This window comes from Mugil cephalus, chromosome 4 (genome assembly GCF_022458985.1).
Source record: "Mugil cephalus isolate CIBA_MC_2020 chromosome 4, CIBA_Mcephalus_1.1, whole genome shotgun sequence".
Taxonomy (NCBI): domain Eukaryota; kingdom Metazoa; phylum Chordata; class Actinopteri; order Mugiliformes; family Mugilidae; genus Mugil; species Mugil cephalus.
Genome location: NC_061773.1, coordinates 1,682,131 through 1,706,012, shown reverse-complemented (window position 1 = coordinate 1,706,012; position 23,882 = coordinate 1,682,131). Strand labels below are relative to the sequence as shown.

At 42.7% G+C, this 23,882-nt stretch overlaps 2 protein-coding genes across 7 annotated transcripts in view; one reads left to right on the top strand and one right to left on the bottom strand.

Moving 5' to 3' along the window:
* The window catches only part of LOC125006744 (low-density lipoprotein receptor-related protein 1-like), a 96,578-nt gene extending 78,997 nt beyond the window's left edge, over positions 1-17,581 (top strand). For 4 of the 6 annotated variants that reach the window (XM_047583074.1, XM_047583072.1, XM_047583076.1 and 1 more), the window contains 39 exons: positions 1,830-1,958; positions 2,081-2,203; positions 2,319-2,459; positions 2,652-2,839; positions 2,947-3,130; positions 3,212-3,297; positions 3,412-3,531; positions 3,733-3,920; positions 4,943-5,148; positions 5,232-5,420; positions 5,821-5,969; positions 6,067-6,160; positions 6,287-6,403; positions 6,496-6,615; positions 7,232-7,354; positions 7,732-7,857; positions 7,941-8,057; positions 8,751-8,857; positions 8,952-9,084; positions 9,176-9,298; positions 9,406-9,528; positions 9,951-10,088; positions 10,178-10,315; positions 10,426-10,545; positions 11,275-11,540; positions 11,666-11,847; positions 11,937-12,043; positions 12,168-12,287; positions 12,397-12,573; positions 12,664-12,804; positions 12,898-13,071; positions 13,208-13,369; positions 13,503-13,686; positions 13,796-13,903; positions 13,995-14,068; positions 14,163-14,256; positions 14,429-14,467; positions 15,189-15,333; positions 15,690-17,581. In XM_047583074.1, coding sequence (XP_047439030.1) covers positions 1,830-1,958; positions 2,081-2,203; positions 2,319-2,459; positions 2,652-2,839; positions 2,947-3,130; positions 3,212-3,297; positions 3,412-3,531; positions 3,733-3,920; positions 4,943-5,148; positions 5,232-5,420; positions 5,821-5,969; positions 6,067-6,160; positions 6,287-6,403; positions 6,496-6,615; positions 7,232-7,354; positions 7,732-7,857; positions 7,941-8,057; positions 8,751-8,857; positions 8,952-9,084; positions 9,176-9,298; positions 9,406-9,528; positions 9,951-10,088; positions 10,178-10,315; positions 10,426-10,545; positions 11,275-11,540; positions 11,666-11,847; positions 11,937-12,043; positions 12,168-12,287; positions 12,397-12,573; positions 12,664-12,804; positions 12,898-13,071; positions 13,208-13,369; positions 13,503-13,686; positions 13,796-13,903; positions 13,995-14,068; positions 14,163-14,256; positions 14,429-14,467; positions 15,189-15,333; positions 15,690-15,830 — 5,396 coding nt within the window. In that variant the 3' untranslated portion in view covers positions 15,831-17,581. The remainder of the gene's footprint in view (positions 1-1,829; positions 1,959-2,080; positions 2,204-2,318; positions 2,460-2,651; positions 2,840-2,946; positions 3,131-3,211; positions 3,298-3,411; positions 3,532-3,732; positions 3,921-4,942; positions 5,149-5,231; positions 5,421-5,820; positions 5,970-6,066; positions 6,161-6,286; positions 6,404-6,495; positions 6,616-7,231; positions 7,355-7,731; positions 7,858-7,940; positions 8,058-8,750; positions 8,858-8,951; positions 9,085-9,175; positions 9,299-9,405; positions 9,529-9,950; positions 10,089-10,177; positions 10,316-10,425; positions 10,546-11,274; positions 11,541-11,665; positions 11,848-11,936; positions 12,044-12,167; positions 12,288-12,396; positions 12,574-12,663; positions 12,805-12,897; positions 13,072-13,207; positions 13,370-13,502; positions 13,687-13,795; positions 13,904-13,994; positions 14,069-14,162; positions 14,257-14,428; positions 14,468-15,188; positions 15,334-15,689) is intronic. The other 2 variants (XM_047583077.1, XM_047583073.1) reach the window with 1 other exon arrangement.
* A 146-nt stretch (positions 17,582-17,727) lies between these two features.
* Positions 17,728-22,987, bottom strand: LOC125006745. The gene is made up of 9 exons (XM_047583078.1): positions 22,920-22,987; positions 22,569-22,614; positions 22,016-22,051; positions 21,754-21,810; positions 21,279-21,486; positions 20,966-21,132; positions 19,710-20,882; positions 19,373-19,590; positions 17,728-18,325 (listed from the first exon to the last, which is right to left on the bottom strand). The coding sequence occupies exons 2-9, from the start codon at positions 22,596-22,598 to the stop codon at positions 18,256-18,258; spliced, it is 1,959 nt and encodes a 652-aa protein (XP_047439034.1). The 5' UTR covers positions 22,599-22,614; positions 22,920-22,987; the 3' UTR covers positions 17,728-18,255.
* Positions 22,988-23,882: the final 895 nt, after the last annotated feature.

Below are 23,882 nucleotides of genomic sequence, written 5' to 3'. Positions count from 1 at the left end.
TTAATCACACTAGTAACTACAGAACATAATATACACTGGTCAGGCATAACATTATGTCCACAGACAGGAGCTCTTTGCTGGGACACTAGACCAGAATAGACACCCCCCACCCCATAACAATGACACTCCTTGATGGCAGCACACACACAGGAGCACATCAGGAACAACACAAGGTGTTGACCTGGCCAGATCACGTATCTGTGGGATGGTCTACAGAGGCCCCTCCTCTCAATCCATAGGCCCCCACTAAAAATATTCTGTTACCAGACACCACAGGACACCTTCAGAAGGCCCATGTCAATTCTCTGATGAGTTACAACTGTGTTGGAGGCACAAGGGAGACCTACACAATATTAGGAAGGTGGTCATAATATTATGCCTGATTGGTCTATAAAGTATTAGTAGGGAAACATCCACCCCACCAAAAACCTTCCACTTAGTCCATGCAATATTCAACTAAATTATGACAATGTAGGGGGAATAGCTGGTAATCTTTTCTTCCTATATGCATTCAACATCTGAGATGGCAATAATTAGCTTGAGTGATTTATGCACCCCAAATCTGTGTGTGTTAGACATGCCTGTTCAACTGTCATTATGAATGCATCCGTCACCTTTTCATCAGCCAGCAGACGCAGCCCTATGCAGGAGTCGGGCCTACTTCACTCATTAAACTGTGCTCACTTCAGTAGTTGTGCTCTGGATAGCTCTAGCCGGATGGGTGAAGCTGAAACAAATCCCAGTGTTTTATGAATTTCATGTGTCACAATTCATAGCTCCGAATTAAAATTTGATGTTTTTGTTTTTTATATGTTGTTTTATTTGTTAAAACTGTTGGCATGGCCAATTGGAATGAGTCGTAATAACAACAAAAACCCCTCAGTGTGAGAAATAGAAAGATGGAAATAGGTTTAATTAACTGATTAAAAAAAAGAAAAAGAAAAAAGGCAAATGCCAGCCTTGTGTGACTATAGGAAATGAATCAAATCTGTGATTTTGCGTTATAGCGCTATAGTATCAAAGCCATTTAAGTTGACAGCATTCTGCAATTACTTTTACAGAATTACAGATTTTAACGCTCATTGCTTTATTAACTTCCTCTGTGGTGCCGAATTTTCAGGTTTTCATGAGTCTGTTCATTCTGTTCAATGATCTACTAAGGTAAAAAAGTAGATATTAAACAACAATAGCTTCAGTTAATAGTTAACATTCTTTTAAATTCAAAGCATGGATCACCACATAATTCTTGCCCTAGGTAGATGATGACCCTTGTGTTTATTTATTGGTGTTTTCACTAACAAAGACCATGCCTTAACTGATGCAAATAAGTTTATTGGTAAACACGGAGGAATAAAGAATGAGAATGGTCAAAGGGAATCAGATGAAACGGGATTGAGGGGCAGGGATGAAAAGGGTCGGAGGGGATGGGATGATAAGGGGCTGAAGGGAAGGTGTAAAGAGGGCGAAAGATGGTAGAGGAACCCAGGAATGGACACTCATTGTGAGGGTATATTTTTTTCTTTTTCACAGTTAGACTGTAAGTATGGGGATATGTGATCTGCATGAATACGACCAAAATAGTTCTTGAATCCTAAAATTACAAGACAAATATTTACGTTTCTTTTTACATCTTTGTCCTCCGGTTCCTCTAATGAAAGGTTAAAGAGGAAGAAAAGAAAAGAGGGATGGAGGGTGGAGGTTGAGATCTGAGACAAAGAGTGTGTCTGTGAAATAGAATTATATATGTGTGGTCTAGTCCCTTATAGTTGTAGTTATAATAATTAAAAGAACAATAATCAATGAGGCATTAAAAACTCTTTTCTTCACAGAGACTAAAACCTGCAGTCCAACAGCATTCCAGTGCCCCGGTTCCCATATGTGTATTCCTCAGCACTGGAAGTGTGATGGCGACAAAGACTGTCCTGACGGGGCTGACGAGAGTGTCAAAGCCGGCTGTGGTGAGTGCCGCTGAATTTAGTCAAGATACAGAACATTTGATTCATTTTAAAGATACATACCAATGCAAATAAGAATAATACCATTTTATCTCATTCACTCTGCAAACATTTTTATGCCTCAGTCTTCAACAACACATGCAGCAAGAACGAGTTCATGTGCCAGAACCGGCAGTGCATTCCTAAGCACTTTGTGTGTGACCATGACAACGACTGCAGTGATGGCTCAGATGAGTCCCAGGAGTGTGGTAAGTGGACTCATGACCTCTTATTCTTATTGGTGATTTTAAAAGTTCTCACCTCCCCACACTGTTTTTTTAATTAAAATGTTAACATGTGTGCTGTTTGTCTGTTTGTTTGCAGATTATCCCACATGTGGACCCAATGAGTTCCGCTGTGCCAACGGACGCTGTCTTATTCAAAGTTCCTGGGAGTGTGATGGAGACTTTGATTGCCATGATCACTCAGATGAAGCACCAAAAAACCCACGCTGCAATGGCCCAGGTTAGCCTTCACTTTTCTTTTTTATTGTTATTTTATAGGTACACAAACTGAGATTAAGAAGTCCATTACATTAAAACATTAATAAAAGACTTCTTTCTTTTTAACAACTGTGTGTAGAATTTGTGCTTGCTGCTCCAGTTGAGATTTGCTCATCATTCATTTCTCATCTCATTACTTTATTTCACGAAACAGAGAAGAAGTGCAATGACACTGCGTACGCTTGCAATAACGGAAACTGTGTCAACGAGACATTGCTCTGTGACCATAAAGATGACTGCGGTGATGGCTCTGATGAGCTGAATTGCTTTATTAATGAGTGCCTGAACAGCAAACTGAGTGGCTGCTCCCAGCTCTGTGAAGACCTCAAAATAGGGTTTAAGGTAAGTGAACAGCAGGAAAATTATGCCTCCAGTTATCTAGCAATGGGTGTGATAAAGGAGCAGCATGGACTGTTGCTTTACCGGCCCCCTTTTCTGCTCCCTCACAGTGCAGATGCCACCCTGGCTTCCGTCTGAAAGATGATGGGAAGACGTGTGTCGACATAGATGAATGCACAACCACTTATCCCTGCACGCAACGTTGCATCAACACACACGGCAGTTTCCACTGTCTGTGTGTGGAGGGTTTCCAGCTTAGCCCCGAGAACCCCACCATATGCAAATCCATTTCTGGTAAGAAACATGACAGATTATAAACATTCAGGCAGATGTTTAAGGTAAATCCACTCACATTTCATGTCTCACTCCCTGCAGATGAGGAACCTTTCCTTATTTTCGCCAACCGCTATTACCTGAGGAAGCTCAACTTGGACGGCTCTAACTACACACTGCTCAAACAGGTGAGGCCCGCAGATACACACACCCGTTTGATGTGCACGGAAAATCCTGCGAATCATCCTGCATCCTGCAGTTTATCTGCACACCAGACTAATGTGGCTCCTGTTCTTTGACAGGGCTTGAACAATGCTGTCGCTCTGGACTTCGATTATCGCCAGCAGATGATTTACTGGACAGACGTGACCACCCAGGGCAGCATGATCCGACGCATGCACATCAACGGCAGCGATGTTCAGGTCAGTGTGGCAGCATCTTGTGTAAGGAAGATATGGTAAAAATTGCAGTAAAAATTCCCACCTTCCCCACATCGAAACTACATTTAAGATGAGAAATGAATCTGTGCCTGTGTGCACGTGTATATGTGTGTGCCGTGAACACGCAGGAAGAAATAATTTAATCCTTCTCTATGAGACACAGATTCTGCTCGTTCATTTCAGGTCCTTCACCGCACATCGCTCAGCAACCCAGATGGTTTGGCAGTTGATTGGGTGGGAGGAAACCTGTACTGGTGTGATAAGGGACGGGATACTATTGAGGTGTCAAAGCTGAATGGAGCGTACCGGACAGTTCTGGTCAACACCGGGCTGAGGGAGCCGCGTGCTGTGGCTGTGGATGTGCGCTACGGGTAAGAGCCGCACAGCAGAACTTTGAAAAGTACAAGCAAAGACTTTTTGGGGTCAACTCCTTGTTCTCTGTGAACAGCCTGATGTCATTTGTTTCTCGCAGCCCTTGTTTGGGAGTTCTCGCAGCTTGCTCTCGACACATCAACTGGGCAGGACTTTTTTCTTGTGTGGTATCTGACAACTGTTCTGTGATTGGCCAGGAATTGGAGTGGGTGTGGTTAATGCGGAAATGCGGAAATATTAACTCCCATATGCTAATATTCACAGTGTGACCACTAAGCTCTCCTGGTTAGAGATCATCATACTGCTTGTGTGTGCATGCTGAATGAATGGCGTGATTCGACAGACGCAGTCATCAAAACAACTGGTCAACATCCCAAAATAATAAGAGAAGTGCCTCTTGTCATCTAACTGAGTGCCCTGTGAGGACATTCCCAGAGTTCAGCACTTGAGTTTCTTGTGAAGTATAAATTACCTATTCAGAACAAACAAATTTATCACTTCTCACATACGTCTGTATGTTGTAGGTAACAAGCTTTAAACTACCTTCTTAGTGAATTTGAGTGTTTTTGTAAGTCATAGTTATAATTAACAACCTCAAAGCATTAGGGAACTACATAACTTGCTTGTGCATTTGTTAATTTGTTCAGCTTTTTAGGGAAATGAAGAATAATTAGCATTACGCTACATCTGTGTTAACCAGATAGCTAAATTTCATTTGCCAGACAGATGTGAAAACAAATGTAAAACCAAAAACAGCATTCATAAAAAGACACAAACAGATAAAGCAATGAGGTGGGATGACACGTGTGGTTCCTTTTTATCTTAATTTAAAGATCACATGCAAAGAAAGGGCCTCTTGTTTCTAGTGAGGTATATTCCACAGCTGGGAATCATCTCATTGTGAAGACTGACTAGTGGTCTAAAGGCTGTTTTTCTCCCCAGGAATAAAATTCCCTTGTGTTATTCTGATTGTAGTGAACTTTAAACCCTCAAACTAACTAACTGGGATCTTCCCGTACAGGTACCTGTACTGGTCTGACTGGGGTGACAATCCTCACATAGGGAGGATTGGGATGGACGGAACCAACAGGAGCGTCATCGTGGAGGATAAGATCACCTGGCCCAATGGCCTGACACTGGACTTTGTTAATGACCGCATTTACTGGGCCGACGCACGGGAGGACTACATCGCATTTGCCAGCCTGGATGGAACAAGCAGACACACAAGTAATGCACACAAAAAAACTAAACATCACAGTGTCTCAAACTAATTTTAATTGTTGTTCCTGACTTGTTTGTGCTTGTGCTAGTTCTGACTCAGGACATCCCACACATCTTTGCCATGACTCTGTTTGAGGAGTACATCTACTGGACCGACTGGGAGACAAAGTCCATTAACAGAGCCCATAAGACGCTGGGGACCAACAAGACCATGCTGATCAGCACCCTGCACAGACCGATGGACATACACATTTACCACCCATACCGACAGCCCGAAGGTACGACCAAGTTAGCGGCCTTTCACCCCCACATTTAAACCTTCACATATCAGGATCAGATCATACATAACATTATAACCACTGATGGAAGTCATGAATAACATTGACCATGTAGTGACAAGTCAATATTCTGCTGGGAAACTTTTGGACCTGGGGGGGGGCATGCAGGAAAGGGCATTCAAACTGGGGCCGCTTGTAGTGAGGAGTGTAGCCTCAACACGTGGGGCGGGTACTCTACACAGTGAGCTAAACACTGCCCCGTTCTTTGATTTCTCACAACTGTTTTGGAGGCACAAGGGAGACCTACACAATATTAGGAAGTTGGTCATAATGTTATGCTTAATATATTCTTGTCTTATTTGTCCTTAATTCTACTTGTTTGCATTTCCGCTTACTTCAGTGGCAGGCCACCCATGCCAGACAAACAATGGGGGCTGCAGTAACCTGTGTTTGCTCTCCCCTGGAGGGAGCTACAAGTGTGCCTGCCCAACTAACTTCTACCTAGCAGCTGATGGCAAACACTGCTTGTCCAACTGCACCGCAAGTCAGGTGAACCTGCTGGAGACCGTAGATTTAGATAATTCCTTATTAATTATTCTTTGTCACACTGGGAAAAGAATAACTATCATTTCTTGTACTCCCTCAGTTTGTTTGCAAAAATGACAAGTGCATTCCATTTTGGTGGAAGTGTGACACTGAGGATGACTGTGGGGATCGCTCGGATGAACCTGCAGACTGCCGTAAGTGATGAATGCAGCCAGATTGACTGTAGAAGTCTTACTGTAATGTATCACTCTTACTTTGCAATGTTTTATTTATTTATTTTTTATTTTTATCGTGGTTAATATTTAATGCTGTCTCCGTAGCTGAATTTAAATGCAGACCAGGCCAGTTCCAGTGTGGCACCGGCATCTGTACTAACCCAGCCTACATTTGTGATGGAGACAATGACTGTCAGGACAACTCTGATGAAGCCAACTGCGGTACATGTAGCTATGTATAGAGTTTAAATTCAAATTCCGAAGGAGTTACCCGTTATTTGCTAATTTTTTATTTGTTGTATTGATTTTTTCAGACATCCATGTGTGTCTGCCAACTCAGTTTAAATGTAGCCACCCCAGCCGCTGTATCCCTGGCATCTTCCGTTGCAATGGGCAGGACAACTGTGGAGATGGAGAGGATGAGAAAGACTGTCGTAAGTCATCCAGTTCCCCTCGGCTCCCTGCTATTTATATTTTAGTTTTTTTAGTTTTTACCCTTCCAGTGTCATCATGGCTTAGAGCAAAATTTCTCTATGTAGCGTGGAATGTGTCCCCAGAGAATAAACCCTACTGAATTTAGTCACCCCTTAACCTTCTTTTTTTCTCCACTGCCTTACTTTGTCCACAGTTTCCACTTATACATGCTGTACCTTAAAATCCAATGAGCAGATCGAAAATTGCTCAACACTTTGATGCTCCCCCACAGGATCCTCTGTCCATTCTGACCTTTTCTTCAGCAATGCACTCCTTCAAAATGATATTGCATAATGTATTCGCCGTGACATTTGCTGAGCACATTCATTTTCCGCCAAGGGAGATCACATGAACTGTTCAGTGGTACCATCCATCCTGAGGTCAAAATTTGCATTTTAGCACATTTATCTGAAAGTACTATAAGAAGAGAAAACTCACCAGGCTTATGTCATGAATTGTGCCATTTCTAGGGACCAGTGACAGCAACTTAAACACTGTAATCTTTGTATTGTTGTGAAATGTGCAATTAGGTACCAGTTTTTTTTTTTTTAAATCTGTCTTTTGTCTTTTGTACAGCGGAAGTAACATGTGCCCCCAACCAGTTCCAGTGTGCCAACACCAAGCGCTGTATCCCACGGGTGTGGGTGTGTGACCGGGACAATGACTGCGTGGATGGATCTGATGAGCCTGCCAACTGCAGTAGGACAAGACGTTTTATTGCTACACCACATAGCACCTTTTCCTATGAAGCATTAAAATTACTCTGTAATAGAATCTGACAGGTTATATTCATGGGATGCTGTGAATGTCAGCAATATATATGAAATCTGAATGTGGAGAGCTTTGCACTGACGTCTTAAAGTTTAAAAAGGGAGCATAAAACTACACAGTGGCTGCGTAAGAGTGATTATTTTCACAGCAATTAATTTTACAACATCAATAAAAACAGTGTGATGTTTTTGTGTGTGTGTGTGTGTGTGTGTGTGTGTGTGTGTGTGTGTGCATGTGTGTGAATAAGCCGGTGTTCTGGTAACTAGCGTTAGAATGTCTAATCCATTAAATCCTCTCGGTTGCAGCTCAAATGACATGTGGCGTGGATGAGTTCCGCTGTAAGGATTCAGGGCGCTGCATCCCAGCACGGTGGAAGTGTGACGGAGAAGATGATTGCGGAGACGCTTCAGACGAACCCAAGGAGGAGTGTGGTAAGGAGGGAGTTGCAGAAGGAGAATAAAAGAAGTTAGTGATGGAGTAATGATCATGCCTAATACGCCTGTTTGTGCGACAGATGAGCGAACGTGTGAGCCGTACCAGTTTCGCTGTAAGAACAACCGCTGTGTGCCTGGACGCTGGCAGTGTGACTATGATAATGACTGCGGGGACAACTCTGATGAAGACAAGTGTGGTAGGTTCCCTCTGTTTGGGACGGGACGCTCCCTGCCAACACATCCACATCTCACTGTGTGAATAAAAACAAGGATTTACTGTGTGATATTGTACAAGCTCTGCCATGAGTAGTTCAAATGCAGACTGTTTTAACGGTGAGCAGTGTACCACCATTCACTGTGTTCGTTTGTTATATTTACTCAACCACAAGCATGGTTGGGGTATGGTTTCTTTTTAGTTAATGTGGCCATTTGCACATCTCACATCATCTCATGTCTATTTTGCATTTCACACTGGCCAGTTGCTGCACACTGGAGGTAGGTGTTGCCACAGTTTCAGATCAACTCAATGGTACTTAGTTTGTGTTTCCCCAGCTTGTCTTTTGTTCCGCGAGCCTTTTCCTTCTTTCTTTTTTTTATTACGTTTTTTTTTTTTTTTTTTTTTAATCCCACTAGCTGTAGTAGTTCTTCAACTACACACAGTCTACCATCCCCACCTCTGTGCCCATTCAGTCAACCCGGTGTTATGAATTATCTGCCTAATTTTTCATGTATGCCTCGCTCTCACCAGAGCACCATGTGTTCTTTTTTCAGTCTGCTCTGTTCCCACCTTTTCTTCTTCTAATTCCCTTTCCTTTTGCCTCTCCTCCATGCTCTTTGCCTCAACTCTCCTTTCTTGTCACATTTCTAAGTGCGTTTCTCCCTATCCTCAGTGCCTCGCCAGTGCTCGGAGAGCGAGTTTTCCTGCACGAATGGCCGCTGCATTGCCGGGCGCTGGAAGTGTGACGGGGACCACGATTGTGCAGATGGCTCAGATGAGGTACTGCACGACTGTTTCCTCCCTAATATACCTTCCGCATTTAAACCCGACACGCTGTGTGTGCTAATGAAAGGAATTCTGTGTTTTGCTTCAGGACGGCTGCGACGTGAGGTGTGACAGTGATCAGTTCCAGTGCAAAAATGGCCATTGCATTCCCATCCGCTGGCGCTGTGATGCAGACGCCGACTGCATGGACGGCAGTGATGAGGAGAAATGTGACAGTGGTGGTGAGAAGCAAACTTATTTCTCTATGATGCCAAAACAGCTGCTGATCTCATCACTTATTCCTCATTCCTCTTTCTCACCATCACATCTCAGTGGGTAGACACTGCCCCCTGGATGAGTTCCAATGCAACAACACCCTTTGTAAGCCCCTGGGCTGGAAGTGTGATGGGGAGGACGACTGTGGAGACAATTCTGATGAGAACCCAGAGGAGTGTGGTGAGAACCAGTGCATTTCCTTGGCTGACAGTATACTGAAGATCATTTGGCAGTGATTGCTTACAAATATGTTTTTTTCTTAATACTCCTCTCTTTTGGTCCTCTAGTTAAATTCCAGTGTCCACCCACAAGGCAGTTCCGCTGTCATAACGACCGTGTGTGTCTGCCTGTATCAAAAACTTGTGACGGTGTAAACAACTGTGGAGACAACAGCGATGAAGTCAACTGCCGTGAGTTTATGTAGTCGTGTTTAAATTAGAAAATTGTTATTATGACGAAGAGAGATAAATCTTATTGTGAAGTTGCATGAACAATATAAGTTCAATAAGGAAAGATCAAGTGTGGGAATGAGGGTTTATTGAAGTGACATGAGTATACAAAGTATTCTGGTGGCAAAGAGGGACAGTATCAAGGCGATGTGGGGGGAGATGTGATGAATACTCCTTGGACAAACAGCAAGAGGTAGAGGTGATGAGGAGGTAGTGTGTTGATGTACATACTGATAATGAAGAAAACTCAACATGAAGGGACAGATCAACACTGGACTATTATACATATTTTAGTTATAGCTGGATGTACATTCTAGTTATTTATCAGGATAACTTTGGCGCGAAGTAATAACTTCTCTATGACTTCTGTTCTCTTGCTAAAGAGCCTCATTCCACACCAGTATGCCAAAAGGATGAGTTCTCGTGTGCCAATGGGCGTTGCATCAGCAATGCTCGGCGCTGCGACAATTTCAACGACTGTGAGGACTATGGTTCTGATGAAATCAACTGCAACGAGAAAGGTCCGTTGTGCCACACTGTTTTTGTCTTAATGTCCATTCTACATGTTTTTTTTGGTGTGATTGCATTCTCCTTGTTTAATTGCCTGCAGACACGTTGCAGAATGACTGTCGCAGAAACAGGACAGTGTGTGGAGATGGAGATGAAGCTCACTGTGTGGTGAACGGCACAGACTCGTTCTGCTCCTGCAAACCTGGTTTCCAGTCCAGTGGAAATAACATATGCAAAGGTAAAGTTTTTTACTTCTCTGTCTTTTTCACTACCTGTTGTGTCTGAAAGTTGCACCAAGACTAGAAACTATGTGTGTTGTGCTTCATGTGGCCTTGGGGTGTTCCACAGATAAGAATGAGTGTAAGCAGTTTGGAGTGTGTTCCCACATCTGCAACAACACCAAGGGCTCCTACAAGTGCAGCTGCCACAAGTACTTCACCAGAATCAATGACACCTGCAAGGCAGATAGTAAGTATTTCTTTTGTCAACATTTGTCAACTTTCTAAGCTTATGTTTATGTATTTATCCTGTGAAGAATTTTGACGCAAACGCAGAACTGTGGTCTTGAGAACTATGTTCTTCAGTTAGGTCCAATCTACTCTCGCAATATCTGAGGGACACCTGAAGCAACATTCCTTTTGACTTGACAAACTCATTGGAGTTGGGTGGTCAAAGGTTAAGGCGATTCTTATTCCTGTGAAATCATTATATAAGTAACATCATGATGGGGTTTCTCTCTTTTTTTTCAAATTTGTCACAAATGGACACAAGGAAATGGGACAACTTCCCCGCAGGGCCATTTCTGTGCAGGGAGCTAGTCATACATGTCATCTCTGCACCAGTGGGGAGAAATTTGTCCTACAGCCAATCAAAACGGCTTTGTTTGGTTGTAGATTTCCAAAGAGCCTTTTCTTGATAATATAGTACACCATAATGAAATCCAAATGTTGTGTTACCAGACTCATTGACAAGAATTGCCGGGGTACACAATGATATCACTTTGGTGATCACTGTAACCTCACAACTAAAATTTCACACAAATATCTTGTAGGATAGAATGATATAAAGGATACTTTATATCCCACCTTCACACTCAAAGCATACAAGTGCAAGAGGGTCTAGTTGTTTGTAATTCTGCTGTCTTTCCTCCCTTCCCTTGGTCACATCTCAACTACAACAATGCATTTATTCCACCAGCTCAGAGACAAGTGCTCTACATCGCAGACGACAATGAAATTCGCAGTCTGGACCCTTCCATGCCAAACTGGCGCTATGAGCAGGTCTTCCAGGGTGATGCCAACGTGCGCATTGATGCCATGGACCTGCACATCAAGACGAATCGCATTTACTGGACTAACTGGCACACAGGGCGCATTTCTTCCTATGATTTGCCTTCTTCTTCCTCCTCCCCTAATAGCAACCGTAACCGCCGCCAAAGTGACTCCAGGGTCACCAACCTTGAGGTAATGCTCTCTAATGCTTGCTTGTACTTCTTTGAATTCATGTGCTCCACCATAAGCAAGACAGATGATGTGTGTGAGTCCACATATGGAGGTTCTTGTTGCACTTACTCTGTCTTTGTGGTCAGATTCCTGATCTGAAGATGCCACGCGGCATCGCTGTGGACTGGGTGGCAGGGAACTTGTACTGGACTGACTCTGGTAGAGATGTCATCGAGGTAGCACAGCTGGGTGGAGGACACCACCGCAAAACCTTGATCTCTGGCATGATTGATGAGCCTTACTCCATTGTAGTTGACCCCCAGAGAGGGTGAGTGGGTCTTGGGAGACTGTGAGACATTGAGAATGAAGTATGGTAAAAGCGATGATAAAATGAAACTTTTAATTTTCATTTATAAGGAAAATGTACTGGGCCGACTGGGGCAATCACCCAAAGATTGAAACAGCTGCTATGGACGGAACCATGAGAGAGACCCTGGTTGAAGAGAACATCCAGTGGCCAACTGGTAAAATACACACTTATAAAACACAAAAACATGCATCGTAATCATACTGATATGTAGTAAATACAGTAAATAGAAAGTGTGTGTTCAAAGATCACCTACAACTGTTTTCTCCCTGTTTATACAGGTCTGGCAGTTGACTACTTCAACGAGCGTCTGTACTGGGCTGACGCCAAACTCTCTCTGATTTGCAGTGTGAGACTGAATGGCAGTGATGCTGTTGTAGCTGTAAACAGCATCAAAAACAGTTGAGTGGCACATAATCATAATGGCTGGTGTCGTAACCCATACTAATCCGTTTTTATTAGCCGTTAGACTCGACTGCAACGCTTGTGTCTGTCTTGGTTTCTACACAGAGCTCCAGCACCCCTTCAGCATTGATATCTTCGAGGACTATGTCTATGGCGTCACCTACATCAATAACTACGTCTTCCGAGTGAATAAGTTTGGCAAAGGCCCCGTTGAGAACCTCACAACTGGAATGAACCATGCCACAGATATAGTGTTGCACCACCGTTACAAACAACCTGAGAGTGAGTAGAAAATATCAAAAATCCCTTGGAGGGAAGTCGACTGTTGCAAGTATTTTTAAGATTTTCTCTCTCTCTCTCTCTCTCTGTCAGTGACTAATCCCTGTGACAGAAAGAAATGTGAATGGCTGTGTCTGTTAAGCCCCAGTGGCCCAGTCTGCACCTGTCCCAACGGACGCACGCTAGATAATGGCACATGTGTGGAGCTGCCTACCCCCACATTGTCTCCATCCCGTGAGTGAACACACAGAAGTGCATATATAGAACACCCACAACTACTGACTTGTACTTTTCACTGTGTGGCTAAATGACTTTTGTCACCTGCAGCCCATCCCAGTGGCCCCTGCTTGGTCCAGTGTTTGAACGGAGGCAGCTGTTTCCTAAATGCCCACAAGCAGCCAAAGTGTCGCTGCCAGCCTAATTATGGAGGAGATCGATGTGAGATCGATCAGTGCAGGGACTACTGCAAGAATGGAGGCACATGCACACCATCCCCTACAGGTATGATTTAGAAATGTTTCGGATTCAAATTTAGCTTTTGCGGTGCACCTCCATGTCTGTGTCTCCCAGTAACATACTGTCATCATACCGGTTCACGCTTCCTTCCATGCTCCTTCACATATCTGTCCACCCACAGGTGCTCCTACCTGCCGATGCCTGACAGGCTTTACGGGGCCAAACTGTAATCTGCACACGTGTAAAGATTACTGCAAGAACGGAGGCAACTGTACCGTCAGTGCTGGAAACCAGCCAACCTGCAGCTGCCCCTCTGACTTCCTTGGTGACCAGTGCCAGTATAGTGAGTGTCCCCACTGTCAATCTGACAGTGTAAAATGTTAAAATGTTTGTGCTGACCAAGATACATGTAATAGATTATGATGTGACTGGGGAATCATGCCCTTACATGTTTATGTCTGTGTGTGTGTGATCAGGAAGCTGTGAAGGCCACTGCCTGAACAAAGGTACGTGTCTACAGAGTGAAAATGGCTCCAGGCTGTGCCGCTGTCTGCCCCAGTACACTGGCAGCACATGTGAGATTGACAAGTGTCACTACTGTCGAGACGGCGAGTGTATCCCCAGCAACGGCTTTACATCCACAGGGGACTTCACCTGTCGGTAAGAGCGTTCATGGACACAGAATTCATCATACATCGTGGACTTACTTTCACATGCAGTGTTGAGAAGAATCACTCACACTGATACGCAAATTGTTTTTGCTCCAAAGCTGCACAAATGGAAGAATCCAACCCAGCTGTTACACATGTGATTCAAATGAGTACTGCGCAAATGGCCAGTGCTCCATAAATCCCATCAATCGGCTTCCAGAGTGCAGGTATGCATTCATACATACTTGTCGTCATTCTTGTATAGTTGCTTTGCATACACACATATCACTTTTTTTCCTCTCTTATGTGTGTGTGTAGATGTTCACCTGGCTGGGAAGGGCATCGCTGTGAGGCCGTGGCCACCAGTAATGATAACGCAAGTTCAGGCGGACGTAAGTCAACTTTCATGCAGTTACACTGATGATCATGTGTATTGTTAAAATTGTTCAGTGTTGTTTATTTATTTCTTTATTGTTTTTTATGCAGGCACAGCCTCCATAGTGATCCCATTGCTGCTGCTGTTGCTTCTGGTTCTCCTGGCTGCAGGAGCACTGATCTGGTACAGGAAGAGAATGAGAGGGTGAGTAAGAGGCAAACACAATAGCACTGAAAAAGTGAGACAATGGCGATCTCTTTTATGTCTTCTCTTTTCCATCTCCTTTCCTTTTCTTTGACTTCCTTCCCTCTGTCCTTTTCTTTAGTCTGCACTTGTTTACCCTCCTCCCTGTAATGGCATCTCTTTTGCTCCTCAGGTCTAGCCGGCCCAGCAAAACCGGCTCCAAACGCTTGCGGTAACGGTTGCCAGGGTTACACTTTTCCCTCAACACCTTCTTTCAGCCCTGCATCCTGATGCTGTCTCTCTTCCTCTGTCTATCCTTTAACCATAAGTCTTGGTTGCTGTGCAGTGTTTGGTCCTGTGGTTGAATGTCGTGCCATTCTCTCTGAGGCCATTCCCGCACCTACAGTATTGTTCTGTTCAACTTCCCTCTCCAGAGCAGCTCCAGGGCAGATCTATTGAAAAGATGCATTGAATAGATCTGTCTATGTATTGTGGTATAGATCTGCCATACAGTATTGTCCATCATATTGCGCCATATTGTACGGTGTTGTGGTTTGTAATGTGGTAGTGTCTCTCACAGAGAGATGGAGAGCCTGACAGCATTCTTCCAAGCTCAGATTGGAAAATGTAACTCAAAAAATCCAGCATTTACTGTGCTCACAAGTATATACCGCAGCTAATGCAGACATTTATAGCACAGGATTTATTGTAGAAAGACAGATTCCCTAACAGTCTTGGATCCAGGTCCACTGAGTCTGCATCTGACCTGGGCTACATGAATGCTGGGTTTGTGTTGGTGGTTGTGCTGTGGCTTAGCCTGGATGGCGGTGAGAGTCATACAGTGCCTCTTCCCTCCCTTCATAATGTGGCTGTCTCCCTGCTTGCACTGTTCAGGCTCCTCGAAACAAGAATAAGATATGAAGGTGTAACTGTGCCCTCTGTATGTTGCGTAGGGCCAAGGGCTTCCAGCACCAAAGGATGACCAATGGGGCCATGAATGTTGAAATCGGAAACCCCGCTTATAAGATCTACGAGGGCGAGCCTGATGATGATGCTGGGGAGCTGCTGGATGCAGACTTCACGCTGGACCCTGACAAGGTAGAGAAAAGTACAATCATGTGTGTACTGTAGGGTTTGCAATGGTATGTTATACTATACTATGGCAGCCTGCCAGGGTGTAATTTAATCCATGGTCTCATAACAAATCTTTTGCTCCTCCAAACAGAATTTTTTTTGCATGTTTCAACAACAACGTTGTGCTTTGAAGTAGTTTTGAAACTATTGGTGTCCACTACTCAACTGTACGTTATGTTACCGTCATTGTTTAAATTCATTGAGCAGGTCACTGTATGTATATATATATATATATTTATATATACACACACACACACAGTATGTAACCACCCTGCAGCCCCCAACATCTTGTCTAATGGATGACTTTTCACTCCTTGCAGCCCACCAACTTTACAAACCCAGTATATGCCACCCTGTACATGGGAGCCCACAACAGTCGGAACTCTCTGGCCAGCACAGACGAGAAGAAGGAGTTGCTATCACGTGGAGACGAGGAGCCGCTTGTGGACCCGCTGGCATAGACTGTACATTGGCCTGGATCACGCTATTCCAAACACATCCCTCTTCTTGCCTTTTAAAGAAAAACCTAACTAAAAAATAAAATAAAAATCGATAAAAAGTGTGAGAGAAAATTGATAAAAAGTGTGAACACTGTATAAAATGTACAAAATGAAGGACTACTTTTGTATGTGATTGCAGTATTATATTTTGTTCTTTTAAGATTCCTCCAGTCAAAAAAACGAATAACATTTTCTATGAGAGATTTTTAATTTACACTTCGTCCCATACCCTTTACCTAAATAGCCACTACCTCTGTGCAAACTGAAATGGAAACAAGTAAAAATCTGAACAAAAGACGCTATCATTTGGAGCAGTTTTAATTTTTTATTTTTGTATGAATTGTATAGAAAAGAGAAAAAAAACACTGTTCCATTTCACCAGTGCCAACTGTTTGTTGTTTGTGTTGACTTTGAGCGGGAAAGGCAAAACTCAAAGTTTTCTAAATCGGTACATATGTTGTCTTGCTGGGTTCCTTGGCAAAGATTGTTTGCAACGAAATTTGTGATAGCACCGTTTGTGTATAGCACATGTAAAATGTCAATACCAGATGGCAACTACAGTATCTCTACAGATTTTTTTTTTCTCAGAGAACAATGTTCATGAAATGATTGTTTTGTCTTCCTTGCACAGAATATCACATTTTTACGGTGTAGTGTATACTGTAGGCTTTATACCGTGAGATGTAAAGCAGATATGTTTGTTTGTATCACATTGTGTAACAGCTGGAGCTCGTGTGTTGCTGAAGCGAGAGGACAAGAAGCTCATTGGTGTGTGATTGAGGAAGCTGGAGAATGAGGAAGTCGGTTGTAGGTTAAACATTCCAGTGATGGATGGAGATTAGAACTAAAGTAAAGTGATAGTTAGGATAAAAAGCCTTCGTGGGTGGGTAGTTGGCTGCATGTCCACATCCACACCCCAAGTGGATAGTATCATTGCAGATCCACGGCCTTAATGGTTAGTCTGCACTATGTCTGTTAAAAGGGTCTTCCTACAGAGTAAATGGCAGGGTGGAATTCCAGCAAAATGTGAGAAAAGGAACGGATTAAGGTGGCTCTTGTTTATTACTTCTCCAGTCCATTAAGAAAGACCAGATAACGTTCTTCTGGCTTTGTGAGTAAATCTATCTTTCTGCCTTTAGAGAATCAAAGTCTGTACATTCACCGTTTTGTAACGACTGTCTTAAGTGCTTCATGTCCATTCGGTCCTTTGCATTTCTCTTTCCGATATTCTCCTCCATGCCCTGCTGCTGCTAACGCTGCCATTCTGGTCGCTCTGACACGTCCTTACGCTCAGCCTCTGTCCCAAAATGCTGCTTCTGTCAAGAAATGTGTCAGCCATATTAATGCATGTGAAAAGTAACACAAGTCTTCAATGTAATTACAATAACAAGTTTTTATTTTTGCTTTTAACTGTCAGCGAGTGTTATTTTTATGCTGTTGTATATGTTTTGTCTTTAACTGAGAGAGAAGTACAATCATTTTACCTAAAGGACATTTTTGCAAAAATCATACCTGCATTTTCAGACTTTTTTTTTTTGATTAGTCCTTTTTTTTAAATGGAAAATGACACATAGCTTTTATAGTACACGATGCATGGAGGCTCAGACTTTCTTCTGGAAAGAGAATAATGTTTAATTTTTGCTGGAGTACTTTGCAAACTAAATAACAGAAATTGTTATAAATAAAATTTTAAAAAATTGTACAGAAAACAAGCCATAGTGTTCTGTGTTTTGTTTACAACATGCAACTGGATCGCCTGAACAGTAAATCCATGTCTTAGCTCTTGTGTCACTCACTCTTGCTCGCCAATGTGTCAACATGTAATCTGGAAAAAATGAATAAGAATTTAACTTGCAACTCACAGTCAAGGTTTTATTATAGCGATCATGCTGAAATTGTTAAATGCACAAATATGAACTACTACATTTGCAGGTGATGCAATTACATATGCAGTACATATTATGTTCTTTTGAGAGTCCAAAACAAATGACAAAAAAATTAATGAATGAAACTTAAATTTAGACTTTTCCACATACCCATTATCTATATAGCCACGAGCTCTATGCAAACTTAAAAGGAAACAAGAGAATCAGAGGATGCATGATTACATGTAAGGAAGGGAACGATCTGCATGGGTCTGTTGCGTTATCTGTTGCTTCAGTCTCCATTCCATTAAGTCAGTATTATTTTAAGCATATATTGAGTAATGTGCTGTAGACATTATTTGATCTGCTAATCAACAAAAATGCTTCCATATACTTCATTAAAGAAATAACAGTATGCTTATAGAGTATACTTTGAAACACTAGAGGGAAAAAAAGTAAAGCCTGTTTTACACGATCATTTCTTTTCCGTTTAGGCTGTATTATTCATCTAGTCTAAGTTTTCACTTGATGCCTTTGGCCTTCAGCTCATCCTTCACTCTGCTCAGGTAGTCGGGGTCAGGATATCCAAACCTGTGGAAACACGAAATGTACAAGGGTTAATATATTCCAGAACACTGAGAGACAATACACCAATCAGGCATAACATTATGACCACCATCCTAATATTGTGTAGGTCTCCTTGTGCCTACAAAACAGTTGCGACTCATCAGAGAATGAACATGGGTCTTCTGAGGGTGTCCTGTGGTGTCTGGTAACAGAATGTTGATAGTGGGGGCCTTTGGGTCCTATGAGTTGAGGGGAGGGGCCTCTGTGGATCATCCCTCAGATACTTGATCAGTTTGGGATCTAGTGAATTTGGAGGCCAGGTCAATACCTTGTGCTGTTCTTCATGTTTTCTGAGTTGTTCCTAAAGTGTTTCTGTGCATGTGTCTGTGTCAGGCTGCATCCTCCTGGGGATGGCTGCTGCCATCAAGGAGTGTCATTGCTATGAGGTGGGGCTGTCTGGTCTGGTCTAGGTGGGTGACCAGATGAATGAATGCCAGCTCCAAAAGTTTCCAGCAGAACATTAAATTGTTACAACACGGTCATTGTTGTATACTTCTCCTGTCAATGGTCATAATGTTGTGGCTGATTGGTGTATACACCAACAAACCATGTCGTTAAAACTGCTGATAGTTGAAATTAATACTCTAGGTTGTCTCATCTTCTGCCATGAAACCGGGGATCCTGGCATTCATGTGGATGTTTCTTTGATATGTACCCACTCAAATATTATTGCAGACTGGATACATTGTCCCTAAGGTAACTCCAAGAGGGACAAGATAACACTTGTCTGGCGGAACATGTCAACCAAGCCTCCAAAGTCTCCATAACCAATCAGACTTTGAATGCATGAGGCACGCCAACACAAGGTGATCTAACGAATATCATAACCCAGAGGACTTAAAGAATCCACTGCTAACAACCCATGGTCAGACAACAGAGGACATCCACAGAGATCCCATGTCTGTGCCCTAAGAGGTCAGATTTTATTGAGGCAATAGGTATTTTATGTATTTTAATGTTGTGGCTGATTAGTGCTTAGTGAAACAGAAGAAAGATATAGGGATACTGTACCCTTGTGGTCCTCCCACCATCGATGTCTTGTGATGAATGTCGTTCCAGGTCACCTGATCATCCATCCCAGTAGTTCTGGATGTACCAACAGTGAAAATGAGCCTTTGCTCAAAAGCTCTTCTCAACAGCTGCAGCACTTCTTTTCCTTCTTTGTTGTCTGGCAGATATGCTTGTCTAGTGATACCTGAATAGAAATGTCCAGGTTTGGGATGTTTTTCCTGCATCAGGAGAGTAAAGAGTAGACAGAATTATTAGAAATTCTAAATTTAAGCACAAATCATAACACAACTGAGATGATATCCTCAAAAGGGGCATTCAGATAAACTCATTTGTTTACCGTCTGCTTTCCACCATGGATGTCGTAAGTGATAACTATAGTACCACAGTCTGGGAATCCAGGGAGGGAAGTGGAATAAATCTTTGTTGTCATTGTTCCATCTGGCTGGTCACCCTTGATCACACCATAGACGTCTTTGCATACAGGACAGGTGGGCCCCAGTGACTTCTCAGACCTTTGCAGGCATTCTTCACAGAATTCATGTTTGCACTTCAGCTGTTTCTTATTGGTAAACATATCCATACATATTGGACAGCATTCGTCTTTGTCTGCTGCTGTTGCTCCCCCTGCCATGCGTACTTCAGCACTGTCACTACTGTATTCTGACTGAGGCCTGTCTGCCTGATAGTCACTGCCCAGCTTCCCCAGTGACCCATTGAACCCTGTGGAAATTTGGTGTGAGTTGAAACCCATGGGTGAGGTGGAAATCTTCTGGTACAGACGGAGAAGAGCTCTGATAGCGTGACTCTCCATGGAATTGTTTCCTCCGGCTCTTTTGTAGCAAGCTTTAACATCAACTTTGCCTTGACCGATGACTGATGTTTTCAAGTCCACATCAAACTTGGACTTAATCTTGTGTAGTTGCTCAGTAAAAGCAGTATTCATGTGCTTCCAGCAGCTCTCCTCCATGGTTAGTCCATCATTGACGAGAGGGTCTTTGATGGTCATATGTATCTTCTGGAATGTCTCTTGAGACAAGCCTTGAAACTCTTTAAGAGACGCATTTGCATTTGTATTCTGTGTTGCATTTAAGAGCTTGCAAACAGCATCTCGATACTGGCTGGGTCCACATACAGTAAGTACTTCAGGCGACAGAGTAAGCAAAAGCCTGTTCTTGTTTTTCTGGATGATGTTCAGTGCATCACTCCAGTTATCTTGATCTATGAACTTGAGAGGAACAACGGAGCCATTGCAATCAGGTAAGCATTTCTGGACAAGGTTTGTGAACTCAGCCTCAGCTTTCTGTGGGCTTCCATCTGTCTGGTCTTCGTGAAATGTCACCTTCACCTCTGTTCTCATTTTAACTCTGTTATTTTTTTGTATATGTTCAAGTTCCTCCTCGTAGATTTGGTTCACGTACAGGAATTGACTCACTGCGATAAGACAAGAATGTGTCTTGTCTTCTTGTGCTGTCGAAACTGCACTACTGCATTCTGCCTGTTGTACGGCCTCCTGAATAAAAACACAGCATATCAATTTATTAAAAAGAAATAGATTTGGGAGTAACATGTAATTAATTGTTATACGGTACATACAGCTTGTGGCTGTGGACTTGAAGAGCGGAGATTAACTGAAGCATCCTCGGGTATTTGTGTGTCCTGATCAAGTGAAGTCAGACTAAGAGACATTATGGTGACCTTATTGTTGTTGTCTTTCTTGTCTTTCAGTGTCTGTCCAATCAGCTTTTGAAGCACACTCAGGCCTTAAAAGAAATAAAAACACATAATGAACTTTCAAAGCTAATATTAATACATACAGCTCCTGAACTTAAGTGATAGGAATGTAATCACGTGGTTATGTGAGTTTCTACTGTAGCAATAACATAATTCGAACATAGTCATACGGCACCTGGAACGGGTTGAAGCTTTATCAAAGCCCTTGTGTGTCCTACAGTCTTCTTAACTTCACAGTTCACAGAAGTTATGTTATTGTTGAACCAACTCTGAAGCAGTCGCTCTAGCTCCTTTTTTATTTTCTGTGGTCGATCAGGCTCTAACCACTTGAATGACAGAGTAAGAAAAACTTCACCGTCATCATGTGGTGAAGTCATCCCAACCTGAAAGCACATAACACACCATGTTACCCAACTGAGAAGATCAGCTTTGAAAATAATTTCACATTAATTGCATTTTCTCTCTCATAATTTTGCATCAACAACAGTGATTTTAAACAGAATTGTACAACAACCAGAATATTATGACCACTCTTTACAGAAAACACAGTCTTGCTCACTTAGGACTTTCGACTAGTTGAAGTTACTGAATATAGACAGTAACTAACTAACTACAATAGACAGTAACTAACTAACTACAGTAACACTTACCTGAGCACCACGAAGGATTGGACTTTGTGGGTTTATGTCGTTTGTATCAGTGGTGCTCTATACAAGGAAAACAGAGGGAAAACAGAACATTTTCAAAAACAAAATAGTATACTATAAGGTGTCCTGTTGTGTCTGGCAGTTTTAATCATACGCCTTCAGTCTAATAGTTTCACTTTCACATACTCTCTACAGAAAACACAGAGGCCTGTTCAACCAGGACTTTAGACTGAACACAAACAGATGCACTAAAGAAAACACCTACCTGATGGTCAAGAAAGGATGAATAATTAGAGTTCTCCTATGCAGGGAAAACAAAGAGAAAACAGAACATTTGCAAAAACAAAATAGTATAGTATATGGTCTGGTAACAGAATGTTGTTAGGCCTGGGTCCTATGGGTTGAGGGTAGTCATCTCTGTGGATCAGTTTGGGATCTAGTGAATCTGGAGGTCAGGACAACTCCTTGTGTTGTTCTTCATGTTTTTTGAGTTGTTCCTAAACCATTTTTGTGTGCATCCGTGTCAGGCTGCATCCTGCTGGGGATGGCTGCTGCCATCAAGGAGTGTCATTGCTATGGGGTGAGGGTGTCTGGTCTGGTCTAGGTGGGTGGAACATGTCTAAGTAACATCTACATGAATAAATGTCAGGTCCAAATGTTTCCCAGCAGAACACTGAATTGTCACATCTCCTGTCAGTGGTTATTACGTTCTGCATGATTGGTGTATATTGTATTGTCTCTAGTATATAATTCCAGAGTTCCATTAAAGGAACCCTATTTCATACTAATGCAGTGTTCAGCACTAGTTTTCAACTCACATAATCCATGGGCTCTTCGCCGCCTGCCATTTTGTCTCTCTTCTTCCTGTACAACACAGTAAACGTTAATGAAATATATCTATATGACAGCAGTGCGTTAATGAAAGTCAGACCCATGAACGTTCTTTATTCGGTGTATTTCCTGAAAACAGGTACGTCGTCGTGTTGTCGGAGTACTGTCACTCGACTCCACTTTCGGTTAAAGTTAAATACGCTTTAACTCGCCTCTCGCTTTCTTTTGAGCTTGCATTTGTTTTTGTTTTTTTACACTGCGCCATGTTATATTAGCTTTGCTACTGGTTGAACATAAATTCTGCACCTAAATATGAGTTAATAGCACATCGGACTTACCTTCCCCCGACACTGGCTCTTCCTTGTAAATGAAAGTGAAAGGAGTGAAAGAGGAGGAGGAGTAGGAGGAGGAGGAGGAGGAGACACGCTGGAGGCTCCACGCCAGCTGTTAAAGATCAGTCTGTTTACTCGCTTAACATGTCTGTCCAAACTAAACCCTCCTGTTGTCACAGTATGAGATCTATTAAGAATTCCCACGTGATATGGACCAGAGTCAAAATAAAAGACATTTTATATGCAACTGTCCGTTTGATCATGACCCAGAGTTAAGTCTTGAATTCATACAGTGTCATAGATAGCATGGTCTGTTTGTTTACCGTCTACACATCAGCCATACAACAACACTAAAACCTTCACCTTTGACAGGAGAAGTAAGTAACATTAACCATCTGGTGACAATTCAATGTTCTGCTGCTGGAAAATGTTTGGACCTGATTAATTCATGTAGATGTTACTTAGAAATGTATCACCCACCTAGACCAGACCTGACACCCCCACCCCATAGCAATGGCACTCCTTGATGGCAGCAGCCATCCCCAGCCACACACACACACACACACACACACACACACACACACACACACACACACAAGAACTAAAACAACTAAGAACAACTAAAAAACATCAAGAACAGCACAAGGTGTTGACCTGGCCTCCACATTCACTAGATCCCAAACTGATCACGTATCTGTGGGATGATCCACAGAGGCCCCTCCCCTCAATTTATAGGACCCAAAGTCCCCCACTAACAACATTCTGTTACCAGACACTACAGGTCACCCTCAGAAGACCCATGTCCATTCTTTGAACATTCACAACTGTTTGGGGTCTTCAGGTGGTCATAATGTTAAGAACAACCAATAAGTCAGTGTACTGTAATGTATGAGCCTGTGTCCCATTTGGGTGGAGGACATGTTCATCTTCTTTCATCTCCAGCCAAAAACTAATGGTGATCTATGGAGA